General features: G+C 39.2%; 1 protein-coding gene and 1 long non-coding RNA gene across 3 annotated transcripts; both read left to right on the forward strand.

The window, feature by feature from the left end:
• LOC109126407 lies at positions 3,382-4,278 on the forward strand. The gene is made up of 2 exons (XM_019229938.1): positions 3,382-3,843; positions 3,940-4,278. Exons 1-2 carry the CDS (start codon positions 3,382-3,384, stop codon positions 4,276-4,278), a joined length of 801 nt encoding a protein of 266 aa, XP_019085483.1.
• LOC104718496 lies at positions 9,948-11,692 on the forward strand. 2 transcript variants are annotated; one of them, XR_756389.2, is made up of 3 exons: positions 9,948-10,479; positions 10,586-11,146; positions 11,268-11,692. It is a non-coding gene; the product is annotated as an uncharacterized LOC104718496 (long non-coding RNA). The 2 variants fall into 2 exon arrangements; XR_756387.2 differs by having other exon boundaries at positions 9,949-10,479; positions 10,586-10,802; positions 10,879-11,692.

The following is a 16,559-nucleotide window of genomic DNA, read 5'->3' on the forward strand; positions in this document are numbered from 1 at the left end:
TTTTTTTTTTTTTTTTTTTTCGTTCCAATAACTTTATTAATCAACTGGGTAGTACATCATGTAGCAAACCAATACAAAGCTTCAAAAACAAATTATCATATAAACAGAAATATGTGTCATATATTGAAGATAACAAACATGAAAAAGTGAATTTGACGATGCTTCCTTTGGATAAGCCTTACTAGCTATCATGTTGAATGTGATATGCAAGCCTTACTAGCATTCTTTAGTTGAAGCTCCACAGAAAAAACTCATTGCTTTTATAAAAAGTTTTGAAATCTTGACAATCCAATACCAATTAGTCCGTATCGTTGTCCTTGCTTGCACAGAAAATTTGGCTTGCTATTAGTGTAATTTCATCCTATTATAAATCTCACACCAAATACATCGTTGGAGATCTTCACGATGAACCACATCCTCATCGCACGAACAATTACGCCTATGTGGAGTGGAATAAACGGAGACATTGGAATTTGATTATAAGCAGAACGAGACATCCATAATTTCTTCCCATAAACGATAGTATCTGATGCAGCGAAGATACAAGACTCGAGGACAAATCTTTTCTTGGCCAGCGAGACCTGATGCAGCGCATAATTAGGATTATTTCCATTTATTTGTATTTTGATATTATTATTAATTATATGATTTATCTTTAGAGGTTTCTAGAATATTGCAGAGATTTCTTAGGTTTTTATGGTTTTATTATAAATAGCCTATTCATGCTTATTGTATGAGGAAGTTGATTTGATTAATAAAACTAAGAGCTTTTAGTTTTTGTGTGAAGAGTATTCACAAACCTTTGTTTCCAGATAGATCCAGAGAGATCTCAACGATTCCAGGAAGACATTGATCTTAGGTATTCTTAGACTAAATAAGATTTTGTATTTATCTTAGCTTCCGCTATGTCAGTTGGTATCAGAGCCAGTTAAGATAAATACAAAGATCTTATTAGGGGTGTCAATCGGGCTGGCCCGGCCCTAAATATTTCTGAGCCTATATTTCAAAGCCCGAACCCGGCCCTGTTAGGGCTACAGGGCTTTTCGGGCTTTTTCGGGCTTATCTTATCGATCAAAAATTGAAACTTATAAGCCTTACAAAACAGTGTTTCAAGGTGCACTATAAAAAAATCAATCAAAATTTTAATAACTTATCTATATTCATTACAACCAACTTAATTTAATATAAAAAGTTTAAGACTAAACAAAATTTTGATACTTTAACCAAATAAAATAGTATATAATTCATTTAAAATATCATAGATAAAATATTTTAAAGTATTAAGTATTATAAAAACTAGGATTAGAGTTTAAAACTTTAATTATAATAAATTATTAATCAAATATTGCAATCAAACAAAAATGTTAACAAAAAAGTACAAATATTTTTGTTAAAGAGTTTTTCGGACTGGTCCGAGCCCGGTCGTGCTAAGCCCGAAAAACCCTATAGCCCAAACGGGCTGAACCCGAAAGACCCAATTTTTTCTGAACATATATATTTAAGCCTGAACCCGCTATTTTTCAGGACCGGGCCGGGCCAGCCTGCGGGCTTTGGCCCTAATTGACATGCCTAGATCTTATTTAGTTTAAGAATACCTAAGATCAATGTCTTCCTGGAATCGTTGAGATCTCTCTGGACCTATCCAAAAACAAGAGTTTGTGCCATCTTTATCGCCGAAACAGTTGGCCTGTTCTTGGGCTTTTTAAAATTGGAAAATATTAAACAGTGGGCTTAGATCAGAAAAACTGATCTTATTTGCGAACTGTTTTTATGTTGTTCTTGTGCTATGTGTGCTATTTTCATTGGACGTCATTTTGTGGTCGGTGGAGAGATTTGTCTCGTTTCAGCTTCTTCGATATTGTCGACCTAGAGATTTTTTTGTTCTCTCACAACGGCAAAACGGCGATTTCATTTTCTTCCCTTCAATATTGTGCCGATCTCATCTCCGCTGTCTCCTTGTCTAAGCCCAGTGTCTCCTCGGCGATCTCTTCGTCTACTCTGTCTCCGTCGTATCGCCAAGCTCCTCGTCTCCCCTGTCTCCGGTGTCTTGCGAAGCTCCTCAGCTCCTCTGCAAGAGATCTCCTCGTCTCCTCTGTCTTGGCTGGCTCGCAAATCTCATCTCCGGGGAACAAAGGCAAAGGTAATCTCATCTCCTTGGTTTCATCGATGTTTCATCGATTTGGGTTATTCAAATCTTTGAATTGGGTTTTGAGTGTCGTGTGTTGTTTGAGTCAATTTTGAGATTTGTGTGTTGTTTGAGTCAATTTTGAGTGTTGTGTGTTGTTTGAGTCAATTTCGATTATGCTTTAGCCTTTGCTTTAGGGTTCAATCTCGTGTCTTTGAATTAGAGTCAATTTTGAGTGTCTTGTGTTGTTTGAGTGAAACCTTGTGAGTGTCGTGTGTTGATTGAGTCAGTTTTGATGATGCTTTAGCCTTTGAATTAGAGTATAATGTCGTGTCTTTGAATTAGAGATTATTTTGAGTGTCGTGTGTTGTTTGAGTCAAACCTTGTAAGTCAATTTTGATTATGTTTGAGTCAATTTACAGTGATGAACATTAATCGATTTTGCTTGTTTGTTTATGAGGCTTGTAGGTGAGGTTATACATGGGAAATTAAATCGAATATTCATCATCAAACCTGCATCATCAAACGATAGTAATCACAAGGTAAGTGTATATTGACAGTTTTGTGAATGTTGCTTGCTTGATTAGGTTTATTTCTTGTAATCGGATATCCATCAATAAACTTTAAAACTTGGATGATTTGAGTGTAGTTGTTGTTTATATATGAAAGGTTTTAAACTTGGTTGATTTGATTGGTGTTGCGGTTTAGTAAGTGTTCTGTGATTGCTTGTTTATCTCGGATGTTATAAAGTTAGTAGTGTAAGTGTTGTGTGATTGCTTGTTTATCTCGGATGTTTTTAAGTAAGTAGCGTTAGTGTTGAGTGATTGAGTCTTAAGTCTTAAAACATTTAAAACTTTAGTGTTGAGTCTTAAAGTTAGATGTAAGTGTTGTGTGATTGAGTCTTGACTCTTAAAACTTTGAAAACCTAATTGAAAATTTTAAAACCTTTAAAACTTTTAAAAAAACACTCAATGACCATTATTTACTTCTGATTTGACTGAAGTAGGTAATGGTTATTGCTTGATTTAAAGACTCTGACAACAAAAAACTTTTGATTTAATGATCCTCTTACCTTCTCTATAATACATCCATCGAGTTTACTTCTTTCTTCCAATCTCTAATAAGCTTCTTCCTTGTATAAGACCTTTCTAATAAGCTTCTTCCAATCTCTAATAAGCTTCTTCCAATCTCTAATAAGCTTCTTCCTTCTTTAAGACCTTTCGAGTAAGCTTCTTCCTTCTTTAAGTCCGATTGCTATGGCATCAAACAATACTCCTAACAGCCAGTCTCAATCCTATTTTAGCCTTCTTAACTTCCCATATGACAGCTTTGCTCCCAATGTAAACACTAGTTCGTCTCAAATCCCTGCTTTTAGTTTGCAACCTAGTTCACTGCCAACTCAACCTCCTAGTCAATCAGAAGAGACAGCAGAACAGCGTAGGGAGAGACGGTTATGGTCTTCACAAGATGACTTAGTCCTGATAAGCGCCTGGTTAAACACATCGAAGGATGCAGTAGTTGGGAATTGCCAAAAGGCAGGGTCCTTTTGGATTCGTATAGGAGACTATTACCGTACAAGTAGTCATGTACGTGGTGGTGCTGAGCCTAGGCGCCCTGACCATTGTAGACAAAGATGGCAAAAAATCAGTAAGGAAGTGAGCAGGTTCTGTGGAGCTTTTGCAGAGGCAGAGGGTGAGAAAGCTAGTGGCATGAACGATGTAGACGTTTTACAAAATGCTCACCAAATCTACACGAAGCTGTACAAGAAGAAGTTTGCTATGGAGTATGCTTGGACTGTGCTATGATTTGAACAGAAATGGGCAAACCTGGAGACTATGAACCCCACCCCAAAGACAACCAGTTTGAACAAAAGGAAAGCTGATGATGCTGCTGGATCGACAGGTTCTGTGGTTGGTGAGCACGAGAGCAGACCTCCGGGCATAAAGGCAACAAAAAAACTAAGGAACAAAGGCAAAGATAAGGCTACACCATCTGCAGAGTTTAGTCAGATATGGGAGATAAAACAGAAGGACTCAGAGGGCATGAAGCAACTCCAAAAGATGTCCATTCTTGACACTCTCATTGCCAAGAATGAAACCCTAGACGAAGATGAAAAAGCGCTTAAGAAGAAGCTAATGGCGGAATTGTTTTAACTTAGATGAAAACCCTCGAATGTTTGTTTTAACTATGCTTGTTTGCTACGTTTTTAATGAATACTATGCTTGTTTGTTTTATGGTGTAATCGTATGTTTCTTATGTTTTTAATGAATACTATGCTTGTTTCTTATGGTATAATCATATGTTTCTTATATGTGTGTTTATGAATACTATGATTGTTTGCTTTGGTCTAATCATATGTTTCTTATATGTGTGTTTATGAATACTATGATTGTTTGCTTTGGTCTAATCATATGTTTCTTATATGTGTGTTTATGAATACTATGATTGTTTGCTTTGGTCTAATCATATGTTTCTTATATGTGTGTTTATGAATACTATGATTGTTTGCTTTGGTCTAATCATATGTTTCTTATATGTGTGTTTATGAATACTATGATTGTTTGCTTTGGTCTAATCATATGTTTCTTATATGTGTGTTTATGAATACTATGATTGTTTGCTTTGGTCTAATCATATGTTTCTTATATGTGTGTTTATGAATACTATGATTGTTTGCTTTGGTCTAATCATATGTTTCTTATATGTGTGTTTATGAATACTATGATTGTTTGCTTTGGTCTAATCATATGTTTCTTATATGTGTGTTTATGAATACTATGATTGTTTGCTTTGGTCTAATCATATGTTTCTTATATGTGTGTTTATGAATACTATGATTGTTTGCTTTGGTCTAATCATATGTTTCTTATATGTGTGTTTATGAATACTATGATTGTTTGCTTTGGTCTAATCATATGTTTCTTATATGTGTGTTTATGAATACTATGATTGTTTGCTTTGGTCTAATCATATGTTTCTTATATGTGTGTTTATGAATACTATGATTGTTTGCTTTGGTCTAATCATATGTTTCTTATATGTGTGTTTATGAATACTATGATTGTTTGCTTTGGTCTAATCATATGTTTTCGTTTCACATGTGTTTTTAATGAATCGGGTGATGTTTAATAAATCGATGTGTTTTCGTTTTCAGGTTGAACAAGTCATGGACCGTTTATACGACTATGGTATAAACAGCCCTTTAGATGGTAGTCGCGATTCATCAGAAGAGGAGGCTGAGACCTGTTACTATCCTCCGGAACCAGCTCCTGCTATTGGTTTCACAAGTCTGTCGAGCCGTGTAGCTCAACCACTTCCTGCTAATGAGACACAACTGAACCAGCTCAAGGACCAAGTAATCCAGCTCAACGACCAAATGATCCAGCTCAAGTTACTTGTGATCCAACTCAAGGATCAAGTGATCCAACTCAAGGACCAAGTGATCCAGCTCAAGGACCAAGTGATTCAGCTAAAGTAAATTTGTGTCATTTTCAGTTGTTGTTTTGAACCCGTGATCGGATTGTTAGTTTAGGCTTGGTATTTGGATTTTTGTTTAGGTTTGGTATTTAGATTTTTGTTTAGACTTGATATTTGTGTCATTTTCGGTTGTTGTTGTGAACCCGTGATCGGATTGTTTGTTTAGGCTTGATATTTGGTCACATGTATTTGTTTTTGGTATGTTTGGATTTTAGTTACAAAGACAGAGTCACATGCATCAAGTTAACACTCACATGCTTCAAATTCACATGCACCAAGTTCACTTTAAGTTCACAAGCATTTGTCTCTTCTCTTTTCTGTCCGAAATTCAACTCACACTCTCAATGTCCAAAAGTTCTATATATATGAGACGAGAACAACTCAAACATACCAACTCAAACTTACCAACTCAAACATACCAACTCAAACATACCAACTCTTCTCTCTTTTGTTCACCTTTTTTATTTTACTCAAGGTATTTGTAAAATCAAACCATTTTCTTCCTCTCACCAAAGACATTTTCTTTCTTAATCCTGTTATGGCATCTTCTTCCAACAATTTTCACTACCATTATGATCCCAATAATGATAGTTTAAACCAATACTTTCAAGAGCAATTTAGTAACCAATTTCAAGCTGTTGAAGAGGAAAGTCCTGTCGAAAGGAAACCACGTACATATATCGATAGAAAACGCGAAGAAGGGCATGACCGTTTGTGGAACGATTATTTTTCTGATAATCCGACATACAATGCTCACCAATTCCGCCGACAGTTTCGAATGAACAAACCTTTGTTCTTGCGTATTGTGAATCGTCTCTGTGAAGAAGTTCCATATTTTAAGCCAAAAAGGGATGCAACCTTGCGGAATGGTCTTTCACCGCTACAACAATGTACTGCAGCAATTCGACTATTAGCATATGGGGCTGCAACAGACTCGGTTGACGAATATATACGTCTTGCTGAATGTACTGCTCGTAAATGTTTGGAACATTTTGTCGTCGGAATAGTTGACTTGTTTGGCACTGAATACCTACGCCGACCCACACCAGAGGATCTTGAAAGGCTACTCTTTTATGGAGAAAAGCGGGGTTTTCCCGGGATGGTTGGAAGCATCGACTGTATGCACTGGAAGTGGAAAAATTGCCCAACCGCTTGGAAAGGAATGTATTCACGAGGCACCGGTAAGCCAACAATTGTTTTGGAGGCGGTAGCTTCACAAGATCTCTGGATATGGCATGCATTTTTTGGAGCTCCAGGTAATTGTAACGATTTAAATGTTCTTGATCAATCACCAGTTTTTAATGACATTATTTACGGTCGAGCTCCCGAAGTTACGTACTATGTCAACGGAAATGAGTATAATTTGGTTTACTATCTGACGGATGGTATTTACCCCGAGTGGGCAACATTTGTTAAATCCATCCCACAACCACAACACCCGAAGCATCGATTGTTTGCAGAACGTCAAGAAGGTGCACGAAAAGATGTTGCGCATGCATTTGGAGTCCTGCAATCTAGATTCGCCATGATTAAGAACCAATCTCTTTTATGGTCAAAGGGTAAAATTGCATATATTATGAGAGCATGTCTAATACTCCATAATATGATTGTCGAAGATAAACGAGATTCATACACACTCTATGACGAACAAGAATTCCAACAAGATGATGGAACTGGAACTACTCCGGATCTTACGTTTTCGGTAAATATGTCTTCAAATCTTGGGGGATTAGGTGATGGCCATACAATGATCTGTGATAGACAAGCACATCACAATTTAAAGGAGAATTTGATTGAGCATATATGGAATAAATTTGGACCTTAAACTATGTATTAATTAAATTTAATGTTTGTGTGTTTTAATTAATTAAGTAATATGTTTGTTTGGTTTTAAAAAAAAAATATTTACAATGTTTTGTTGTTTCATAAAAATTTGGTATTATATTATGAATTTTAGTAAAAGTTTTATAAGTTTGAAATTTAAATGTTCTTTTATAATTTTTATAATTTATAAGTTTATAAGTTTAAGAATATGATTAAGAATATTATATAATTGTAATAAGTTTAATTCTAATATTATATACCAAATTTATTAGATTTTATAATTGTTATATGTTTAAGAATATTATATTATTAAATCTTAAGATCTTAAACATGTTATTTCTATAACTAACTTTTTAGCAAAAGATCTTAACTACTGATCTTAGATTATTTTCCTAATATATTTAATCTAAGAACACCAAAAACAGTTATGCCTATAAAGATGTCCTGAATACTCTTCACACAAAAGCTCTTAATTTTATTAATCAAATCAACTTCCTCATACAATAGGCATGAATAGGCTATTTATAATAAAATCATAAAACCCTAATAAATCTCTGCAATATTCTAGAAACCTCTAAAAATAAATCACATAATTAATAATATTAAATATAAATAAATAGAAATAATCCTAATTATGCGATGCATCAGTATCGCAATTATATTTTCAAAATACATGCTTAATAAATGCTTTATTTTTACAATGTATGTAGCATATTACAAATTTACGACAAAAGCCTTAATATGCGTGTTGTTGAAAGTTTTGTTAATCTAATAATCTATGCTTGATAAAGTTACATTTTCTCCTATTTAGATAAGAAAAAAAAGTAAGATGCTTGTTCAGTTGTGCATGTTGAAAGTTTCGGTAATTTGATGCGNTATATATATATATATATATATATATATATATATATATATATATGTTAGGTCACTTGATTTAAAATAAAATAATTAAAATACGACTTAGAAGAAAAAATGATAGAAAATGTAGTGTAATCTAACTTAATTACAATTTATTTTAGCATTTTTTTTTAATTCATTCAATAGTCTCAAATCAGATACCGAAAATGAAAAGTAATGGGATAAAAACAAAAAAAAACGTCGATACGTTTACTTTGCTTAGTTTAGATCATTCTTTACTTTTTTCTTTCTGTCATGACATGCCTCTCTTCTTTTAGTTGCAAGGCGACGGAAACCGTACGTGTCTTTATCTTGAACCCTCTTTGTTTGTTTCGTCGAGTTTGTGTTTCATTGTTTGGAAGACTCGTCTTTTTTTTTTCTATCAAACACTCCATAATATTATATTAGATTAAAGGTTTACAAGTTTCCTTTGAAGAGGAGCCAAATACACTAATAAACTTATACAGGAAGACAAAATAAACTACAAACAACGATCTTAAAACGTACATAAAACAAGCTTTAAACCTTGACTTGAAACCATAAAAGTGACAAGATACATAAAGAGGACAACAAGTCCTAAAGGTAAAGAGTTGCCACACAAAGTAAAATTACTCGTGGTGAAGGATGCCCGACCACCGCCACATAATCAACCACCTTGATAGCCATTGCCACAGACGTTGTAAAAGAACAAACACAGTGTTTGGATTCCGAGCGTGCACCAAAGGTCCCTGGAAAGGGTGGTTACATGCTTGGCAAGACGAGAGTCTTGAAAACCAAGAACCTGAAAGGACACTTGGAGAAGGTGTTGTATTGCACAAAGCTTCAATTGCTATTACTATGCTTTCCAAAAGACACAATCGAAGAGGAGAGGAAACAAAATCCTTAATTAGTTGTAAAAGCCATATTCCTACCTTTAGAGGGGCTTTCTTGAAGTATTTCCTAAAAACATGGGCACACACTCTTCCGTTTGAGATATAGAAGAGGAAGGAGCTCTCCTCAAATGAGGAATTAGGTATCACAAGCGCCAAAAAAGACCCATTTCATAAGCAAAACAATTTTATAGACAAAGGCAAAAAGGTCTCGACTTACACATGTAATTCGATGATGGGAAACCAAAAGCTTATTACATGGTAAAACCGGAAGCATACTAGTAGTTTATTATACCAAAGGACATAGGGATTAAACCATGGAAAGGAGGTAGGGGAGAAACCTGGACATAGACTCACTTCCAGTCGACGGCTACGACACAAAGTGCCCGTCCCTTGTGGTGACCAAGACAAAAGAATCATGTTTTGGTATCGGGTGGCTCCCTAGCCTCCACCGTACCTTTATGCAACTCCACAGATTCTCCTGTCACCTTTGCTTTATGATGCAATCTTACAGTCTCACCTCCTAAGGAGGTGGATCCCTGTTTGGGTTTCCTTGGTTTTGAAGGTATTGAGGTTGAGAAACGCAGGTTGAGCAACTTTTTTGAGGCTGCTCCATAATTATACAGAGGCCCATGGACCTTTTCCTTATCTTTTGCTTCTGGTTTCTTATTTTTTTTTTTTCTTATTTTTGCCTTTGGCCCGGCCCATTACCACATGAGATGCACGACACCCGTTCTCCTCTTTCTCCTTTGTGATCTCCAACGGGATCGTCTTCCCCATATGACTTACTAAATCCATCGTATCCTGATCATCATCACCCAACAAGTCATCTGCCTCTATATCCAGATCGAAGGGATCCCATCCAGACGACACCGCCTCCCGGCTACCGATAGGCTTCCGCATCTTCCTCCGTCCATTCGAGATCAATCTTAGCCAGGTCATCGAGATTCTTCTCCCATTCCATTGCATCTCTCTCGACGTCCTCAAGATAGTCATCGGCTCCTTCTTCGTTGATCGCCGATATTTCCTGCGGTGGAGTTAGATTTGGTAACAAGGGTTCTCTTAATTCGATCTCTGGTGATGGAATAGTAGGTCTCGAAACTTCAATCTGGAACTGGTTGGTGAATTTGTCTTCAAGGGGAGTTTCGTGCATCTCTGATTCTTCCTCCTCAAAAGTCTATTCATACCAACTTTTCTTGATTTTCACCATTAAGGTAGGGGGCAGAGTCGATATGGTTTCCACTGTGGAATTAATTAGACTCGGAGATGGATCACTCAAATCAAACTGTAAGCTTTTCTGCACCGAACCTCCATCTTCTGGTGTAGCTACCACCGCTTTACTTGGGGCTGGGTTACATCTCTCCACATAATCAACCACATTTTTCTTTTGCAGGTTGAGACGAAAGGGTCTCTCTCTTACAGGATTTGGAGATATGACAACTTTTTTAGCTCAAAAGGTCGCGACCTGAGGGTCGGAGATTGTTGTTTGAAAGTCCGACTGGTTGGTGGTTGTAGGTCTGATAGCTACACGGGAACTGGGATTCGCACAAGAAGAGGGTAGTTCTTTGTCCTCACTCTGTGGAACACTGATTTGTTTCTCCAGCCCAAAGGTATCTTCATAGCTCCTCTTGCGTCGACTATTTTCTTGTTGACGGGTCTTCTCTCTTAATTCTGACCGTTGTCCAGAGAGATGTACACGCGAGCTTTTATCGTGGTATGAGTGATCACGTGGAGCACCGTTTCTATAGTGCTTTTCTGATTGCTTCAGAGTATCACCACCAGACTGTCATGGTACAGGGACCTTACGCTGGGAAGGGGGACGATATGGATTAGAGCTTGCCTTCTCCAATCTGTTCCACACCGGCTTTCTACCATGGGAGACAACCTTCTTTCCCTCAGCCTTTTCAAGCCGATAACCATCAAAGAAACTATCCTGGGCCTCAGGACTGACAAGGTCAGGCCTCTCCTACTGCCAGCCTCAGTTTGGGCAACTTCCCTATGGTTTTTTAGTCTCCCACTCTCTGACTGGGAGCTCTCTTCAATCGTTTTCACCAGTAGTCTCCCATTTTTGCTAGATTGAATGGGGTCAGAGTTCAGTGGGCACGACTCTTGCTCATGACAGATGAGGTGGCAAAGCTTGCACCACCTGTATAGCTTCTCATATACCATGGAGACCCAGACTACATCCCCCGAAGGAAGTTGAGTTTTCTTTCTGAATCTTAGAGGTTCATCTCCCCTGACAGTTACTTGGATTCTTCCCATTGGAGCGTCCACTGCTCGGCAGATGCCAAATGAATCTCCAAAGTTACGCAGGGTTGACTCCACCCAGTATAGGTTGGGAATACCTTCAGTTTGGATCCAGAAGGTTATGGTATTTGGGAAGGAATCACCAATATGGGGTTCCCATCGCTCAAGAGAGAAAGACCACCCGTTGAAATGGCATGGCCTCTTGTTCAAAATCTTGTGCAGGTCACGTTCTAATTCAAAGTCAAACTGAAACCTTGACTTTCCCNTGGTGTAGCTACCACCGCTTTACTTGGGGCTGGGTTACATCTCTCCACATAATCAACCACATTTTTCTTTTGCAGGTTGAGACGAAAGGGTCTCTCTCTTACAGGATTTGGAGATATGACAACTTTTTTAGCTCAAAAGGTCGCGACCTGAGGGTCGGAGATTGTTGTTTGAAAGTCCGACTGGTTGGTGGTTGTAGGTCTGATAGCTACACGGGAACTGGGATTCGCACAAGAAGAGGGTAGTTCTTTGTCCTCACTCTGTGGAACACTGATTTGTTTCTCCAGCCCAAAGGTATCTTCATAGCTCCTCTTGCGTCGACTATTTTCTTGTTGACGGGTCTTCTCTCTTAATTCTGACCGTTGTCCAGAGAGATGTACACGCGAGCTTTTATCGTGGTATGAGTGATCACGTGGAGCACCGTTTCTATAGTGCTTTTCTGATTGCTTCAGAGTATCACCACCAGACTGTCATGGTACAGGGACCTTACGCTGGGAAGGGGGACGATATGGATTAGAGCTTGCCTTCTCCAATCTGTTCCACACCGGCTTTCTACCATGGGAGACAACCTTCTTTCCCTCAGCCTTTTCAAGCCGATAACCATCAAAGAAACTATCCTGGGCCTCAGGACTGACAAGGTCAGGCCTCTCCTACTGCCAGCCTCAGTTTGGGCAACTTCCCTATGGTTTTTTAGTCTCCCACTCTCTGACTGGGAGCTCTCTTCAATCGTTTTCACCAGTAGTCTCCCATTTTTGCTAGATTGAATGGGGTCAGAGTTCAGTGGGCACGACTCTTGCTCATGACAGATGAGGTGGCAAAGCTTGCACCACCTGTATAGCTTCTCATATACCATGGAGACCCAGACTACATCCCCCGAAGGAAGTTGAGTTTTCTTTCTGAATCTTAGAGGTTCATCTCCCCTGACAGTTACTTGGATTCTTCCCATTGGAGCGTCCACTGCTCGGCAGATGCCAAATGAATCTCCAAAGTTACGCAGGGTTGACTCCACCCAGTATAGGTTGGGAATACCTTCAGTTTGGATCCAGAAGGTTATGGTATTTGGGAAGGAATCACCAATATGGGGTTCCCATCGCTCAAGAGAGAAAGACCACCCGTTGAAATGGCATGGCCTCTTGTTCAAAATCTTGTGCAGGTCACGTTCTAATTCAAAGTCAAACTGAAACCTTGACTTTCCCAGAGATATACCAGAGAAACTGAAACCTTGATTCAAAGTTAATCAACGACCTCGTATGCTTCCTCTGTTCGATCTGACGGCAGCTTGCCAGTGTGCAAACACTGTAACCGTGGTGGCCATAATTCGGATAGTTGCTTTGCGGTGGTCGGCTATACTGAATGGTGAGGGGACCGTCCACGAAGCAGGACCATGCTTGGCAAGGGTCGTGGTGCTTCCTCTAGTGGTCAAGTTTGCAACAAGAGCTATGCAAATGTCGTTCATGTCCCAAAACTTCCACCTCATGAAACAGCTAACTACGTTATCACGGACAAGGATCGAGATGGCGTTAGTGGACTCAGTGACACTCAGTGGCAAAGTCTTGTGAAACTTCTCAACACCCGCCCACATGGTGAAGCGAGTACAAGCACTGAAAAACTCTCTGGTAAGTCTTTATCTCCTTCTTGGATACTCGACACTGGTGCATCACATCATTTAACTAGTAGTTATGCGTCTCTTACTAATGTAAGAAACATGGAACCAGTCCTAGTGATTCTTGCTGATGGTCGTGAACGAGTTTCTTATCAAGAGGGTACTGTTTTGTTGGGTTCAAATCTGGTTCTGAAGTCAGTATTTTTTGTTGAGGAATTGCAGTCTGATCTCATTTCAGTGGGACAGTTGATGGATGAAAATCGTTGTATTGTTCAACTAGCTGACCAATTCCTTGTTATCCAGGACCTCGCTTCGAGGATGATGATTGGTGCGGGTAAGCGAGACTGTGGAACTTTCCGCTTCTGCAGAATGGAGTCCGCGGCTTTGGTCACACCTCAAGACGTAAAGCATTATAAGTTATGGCATTCAAGGTTGGGTCACCCATCTGCTAGAGTTGTTGGTTCACTTCCTCAAGTTAATGTTTATGTTGATTCTGAAATTTTCCATAAGGCGTGTGATGTTTGTCTCCGAGCTAAGCAAACTCCGTCTTGTTTTCCCATTAGTAATAATAAAACAACAACAGTTTTTGAGCTTCTACATTGTGATCTTTGGGGTCCATATCGCACTCCATCATCATCTGGTGCTCGTTTTTTCCTCACTATTGTTGATGATTTTTCCCGTAGTGTATGGATATACCTACAGAAAGACAAAACCAAAACTGCAACAAACCTCAAAAATTTGATTGCTCTGGCTGAGAGGCAATTTCAGAAACCAGTCAAGCGTGTAAGAAGTGATAACGGCAAGGAATTCACAAGTATGGGTTCTTTCTTTCGTGAACAAGGCATTCTTCATGAAACATCTTGTGTGGCTACACCGCAACAGAATGCCAGGGTTGAACAAAAGCAATGTCATATTTTAAACGTGGCTAGAGCTTTGCGTTTCCAATCACATTTGCCTATTTTGTTTTGGGGAGAGTGTGTCTTGACTGCTGGTTATTTGATCAATCGGACACCAAGTCCTGTCTTGAATAATCTCACGCCTTATGAAAAACTCTATGGTACACCTCCTGCAATTGATCATTTGCGAGTCTTTGGCAGCCTTTGTTATGCCCATAATCATCTTCACAAAGGTGTTAAGTTTGCTTCTAGAAGCAGAAAATGTGTTTTCGTGGGGTACCCTTACGGGAAGAAAGCATGGCGATTGTACGATATTGACAAGAACGAATTTTTCGTTTCAAGAGATGTTCGTTTTTGTGAAATCGAGTTCCCATTCGATGACTATGTTTCTCCGGATCGATTTAACGAAGACGAAGAAGGTGAAGCTTTGTGGGTCTCCAACTCTCTCGGTCCATTACCAGATGATCCACTAATTTCCAATGTCTCTTTGCCCGGCCCAGTTATCTTAGATGGCCCATCAACTCCATTGAGCCCATCTACTCTTATTTCGACTCCAGCTTCGACATCCTCCTCTGCTCATAGGTCCGATGAATCTCCATCTCCGTCACCACCGGTTCCATCTCCTTCACCTTCTCCCTCTCCGACTTCGTCTCCGGAAACACCAAATTCTCCATCACCCGTGGTAGCCGCAAACAGTCCGGTTCCGGCACCTCCTCCTCTCTGTCGTAGTGACCGTTCACGACATCCACCTGCAAAATTGCAGGATTACAAGGTCAACACCGCTCAGACAAGGATTATTGGAACTTCTAAATCTCTTTATCCCATCCACAATTATTTCACTTCTCAACGGTTTTCATCTACGCATCGTGCGTTCCTTGTTGCCATTAGTGACTATGTTGAACCAAAGACATATAAACACGCCATTCGCAGTAAGGTTTGGACGACGGCGATGAGCTCTGAAGTTCAGGCTTTGGAGGAAAATAACACTTGGACTATTGAAGATTTGCCTCCAGGAAAGAAAGCCATTGGATGTAAGTGGGTTTACAAGATCAAACACAATTCAGATGGGACAATCGAACGTTACAAAGCGCGTTTGGTAGCTCTTGGCAACAAACAAATCAAAGGTGTGGATTATGGTGAAACTTTTGCTCCTGTGGCTCGAATGCAAACTGTTCGAATGTTTCTTGAAGTTGCTGCAGGAAATAATTGGCATGTTCATCAGATGAATGTCCAAAATGCGTTTCTACATGGCGATATAGATGAGGAAGTCTATATGAAGCCACCACCAGGATACTTCACAACTGATGAGAACAAGGTCTGTCGTTTACAGAAGTCGCTATACGGTCTCAAACAGGCGCCTCGTTGTTGGTTTGCCAAATTAACTACTGCACTGCGTGAGTACGGTTTCACTCAATCTCTCTCTGATTACTCTTTGTTCGTGTTTGATAAAGGCGGGATCCATATTAACTTGTTGATTTATGTTGATGAAATCATCACAAGCAATTCGGTATCTGATCTCTCCTTGTTCAAACAATATTTGGCTTCCTGTTTCAAGATGAAAGACCTTGGTAATCTGAAATATTTTTTGGGCATAGAGGTCTCACGCAGTTCACAGGGTTTTTATCTGAGTCAACGCAAGTATGCTCATGAGCTTGTTTGTGATGCTGGTTTGCTCGGTTGTAAACCTGATATGTTTCCTTTGGAGCAGAACAACAAGCTGGCTATATCTAAATCACCTCCTCTCCCTGAACCGACACAGTACCGGCGACTCATTGGTCGTCTAATCTACTTGGCCGCAACTCGTCCCGACTTAGCTTACAGTGTCCACTTTCTCGCTCAGTTCATGAAATCACCACGCGAGGATCACTGGGAAGCTGCTTTACGAGTTGTCCGCTACCTGAAAGGCAATCCAGGACAAGGAATCTTGCTCAAGGCGCAACAAAACTTCCAGATAACGGGCTGGTGCGACTCCGACTATTCCAGCTGCCCACTCACACGATGCTCTATCTCTGGCTATTTTATTCAGCTTGGGTCTTCTCCTGTCTCTTGGAAGACAAAGAAACAAAAGACTGTAAGTATGTCATCCACTGAAGCTGAATATAGAGCCATGGCATATATCACCAAAGAACTTATATGGTTGAAACGAGTGCTTCATGATCTAGGCGTCGTTCATTCTCAGCCAATGCATCTCTTTTGTGACAGTAAATCAGCCATCCACATCGCTACCAACCCTGTTTTCCATGAACGCACAAAACACATTGAAAATGATTGCCACTTCGTCTGTGACGAGATACAATCCGGTCATCTACTCTTGCAACATGTTCAGACTCATTCTCAGTTGGCAGATATTTTTACCA

This window comes from Camelina sativa, chromosome 2 (genome assembly GCF_000633955.1).
Source record: "Camelina sativa cultivar DH55 chromosome 2, Cs, whole genome shotgun sequence".
Classification (NCBI taxonomy): domain Eukaryota; kingdom Viridiplantae; phylum Streptophyta; class Magnoliopsida; order Brassicales; family Brassicaceae; genus Camelina; species Camelina sativa.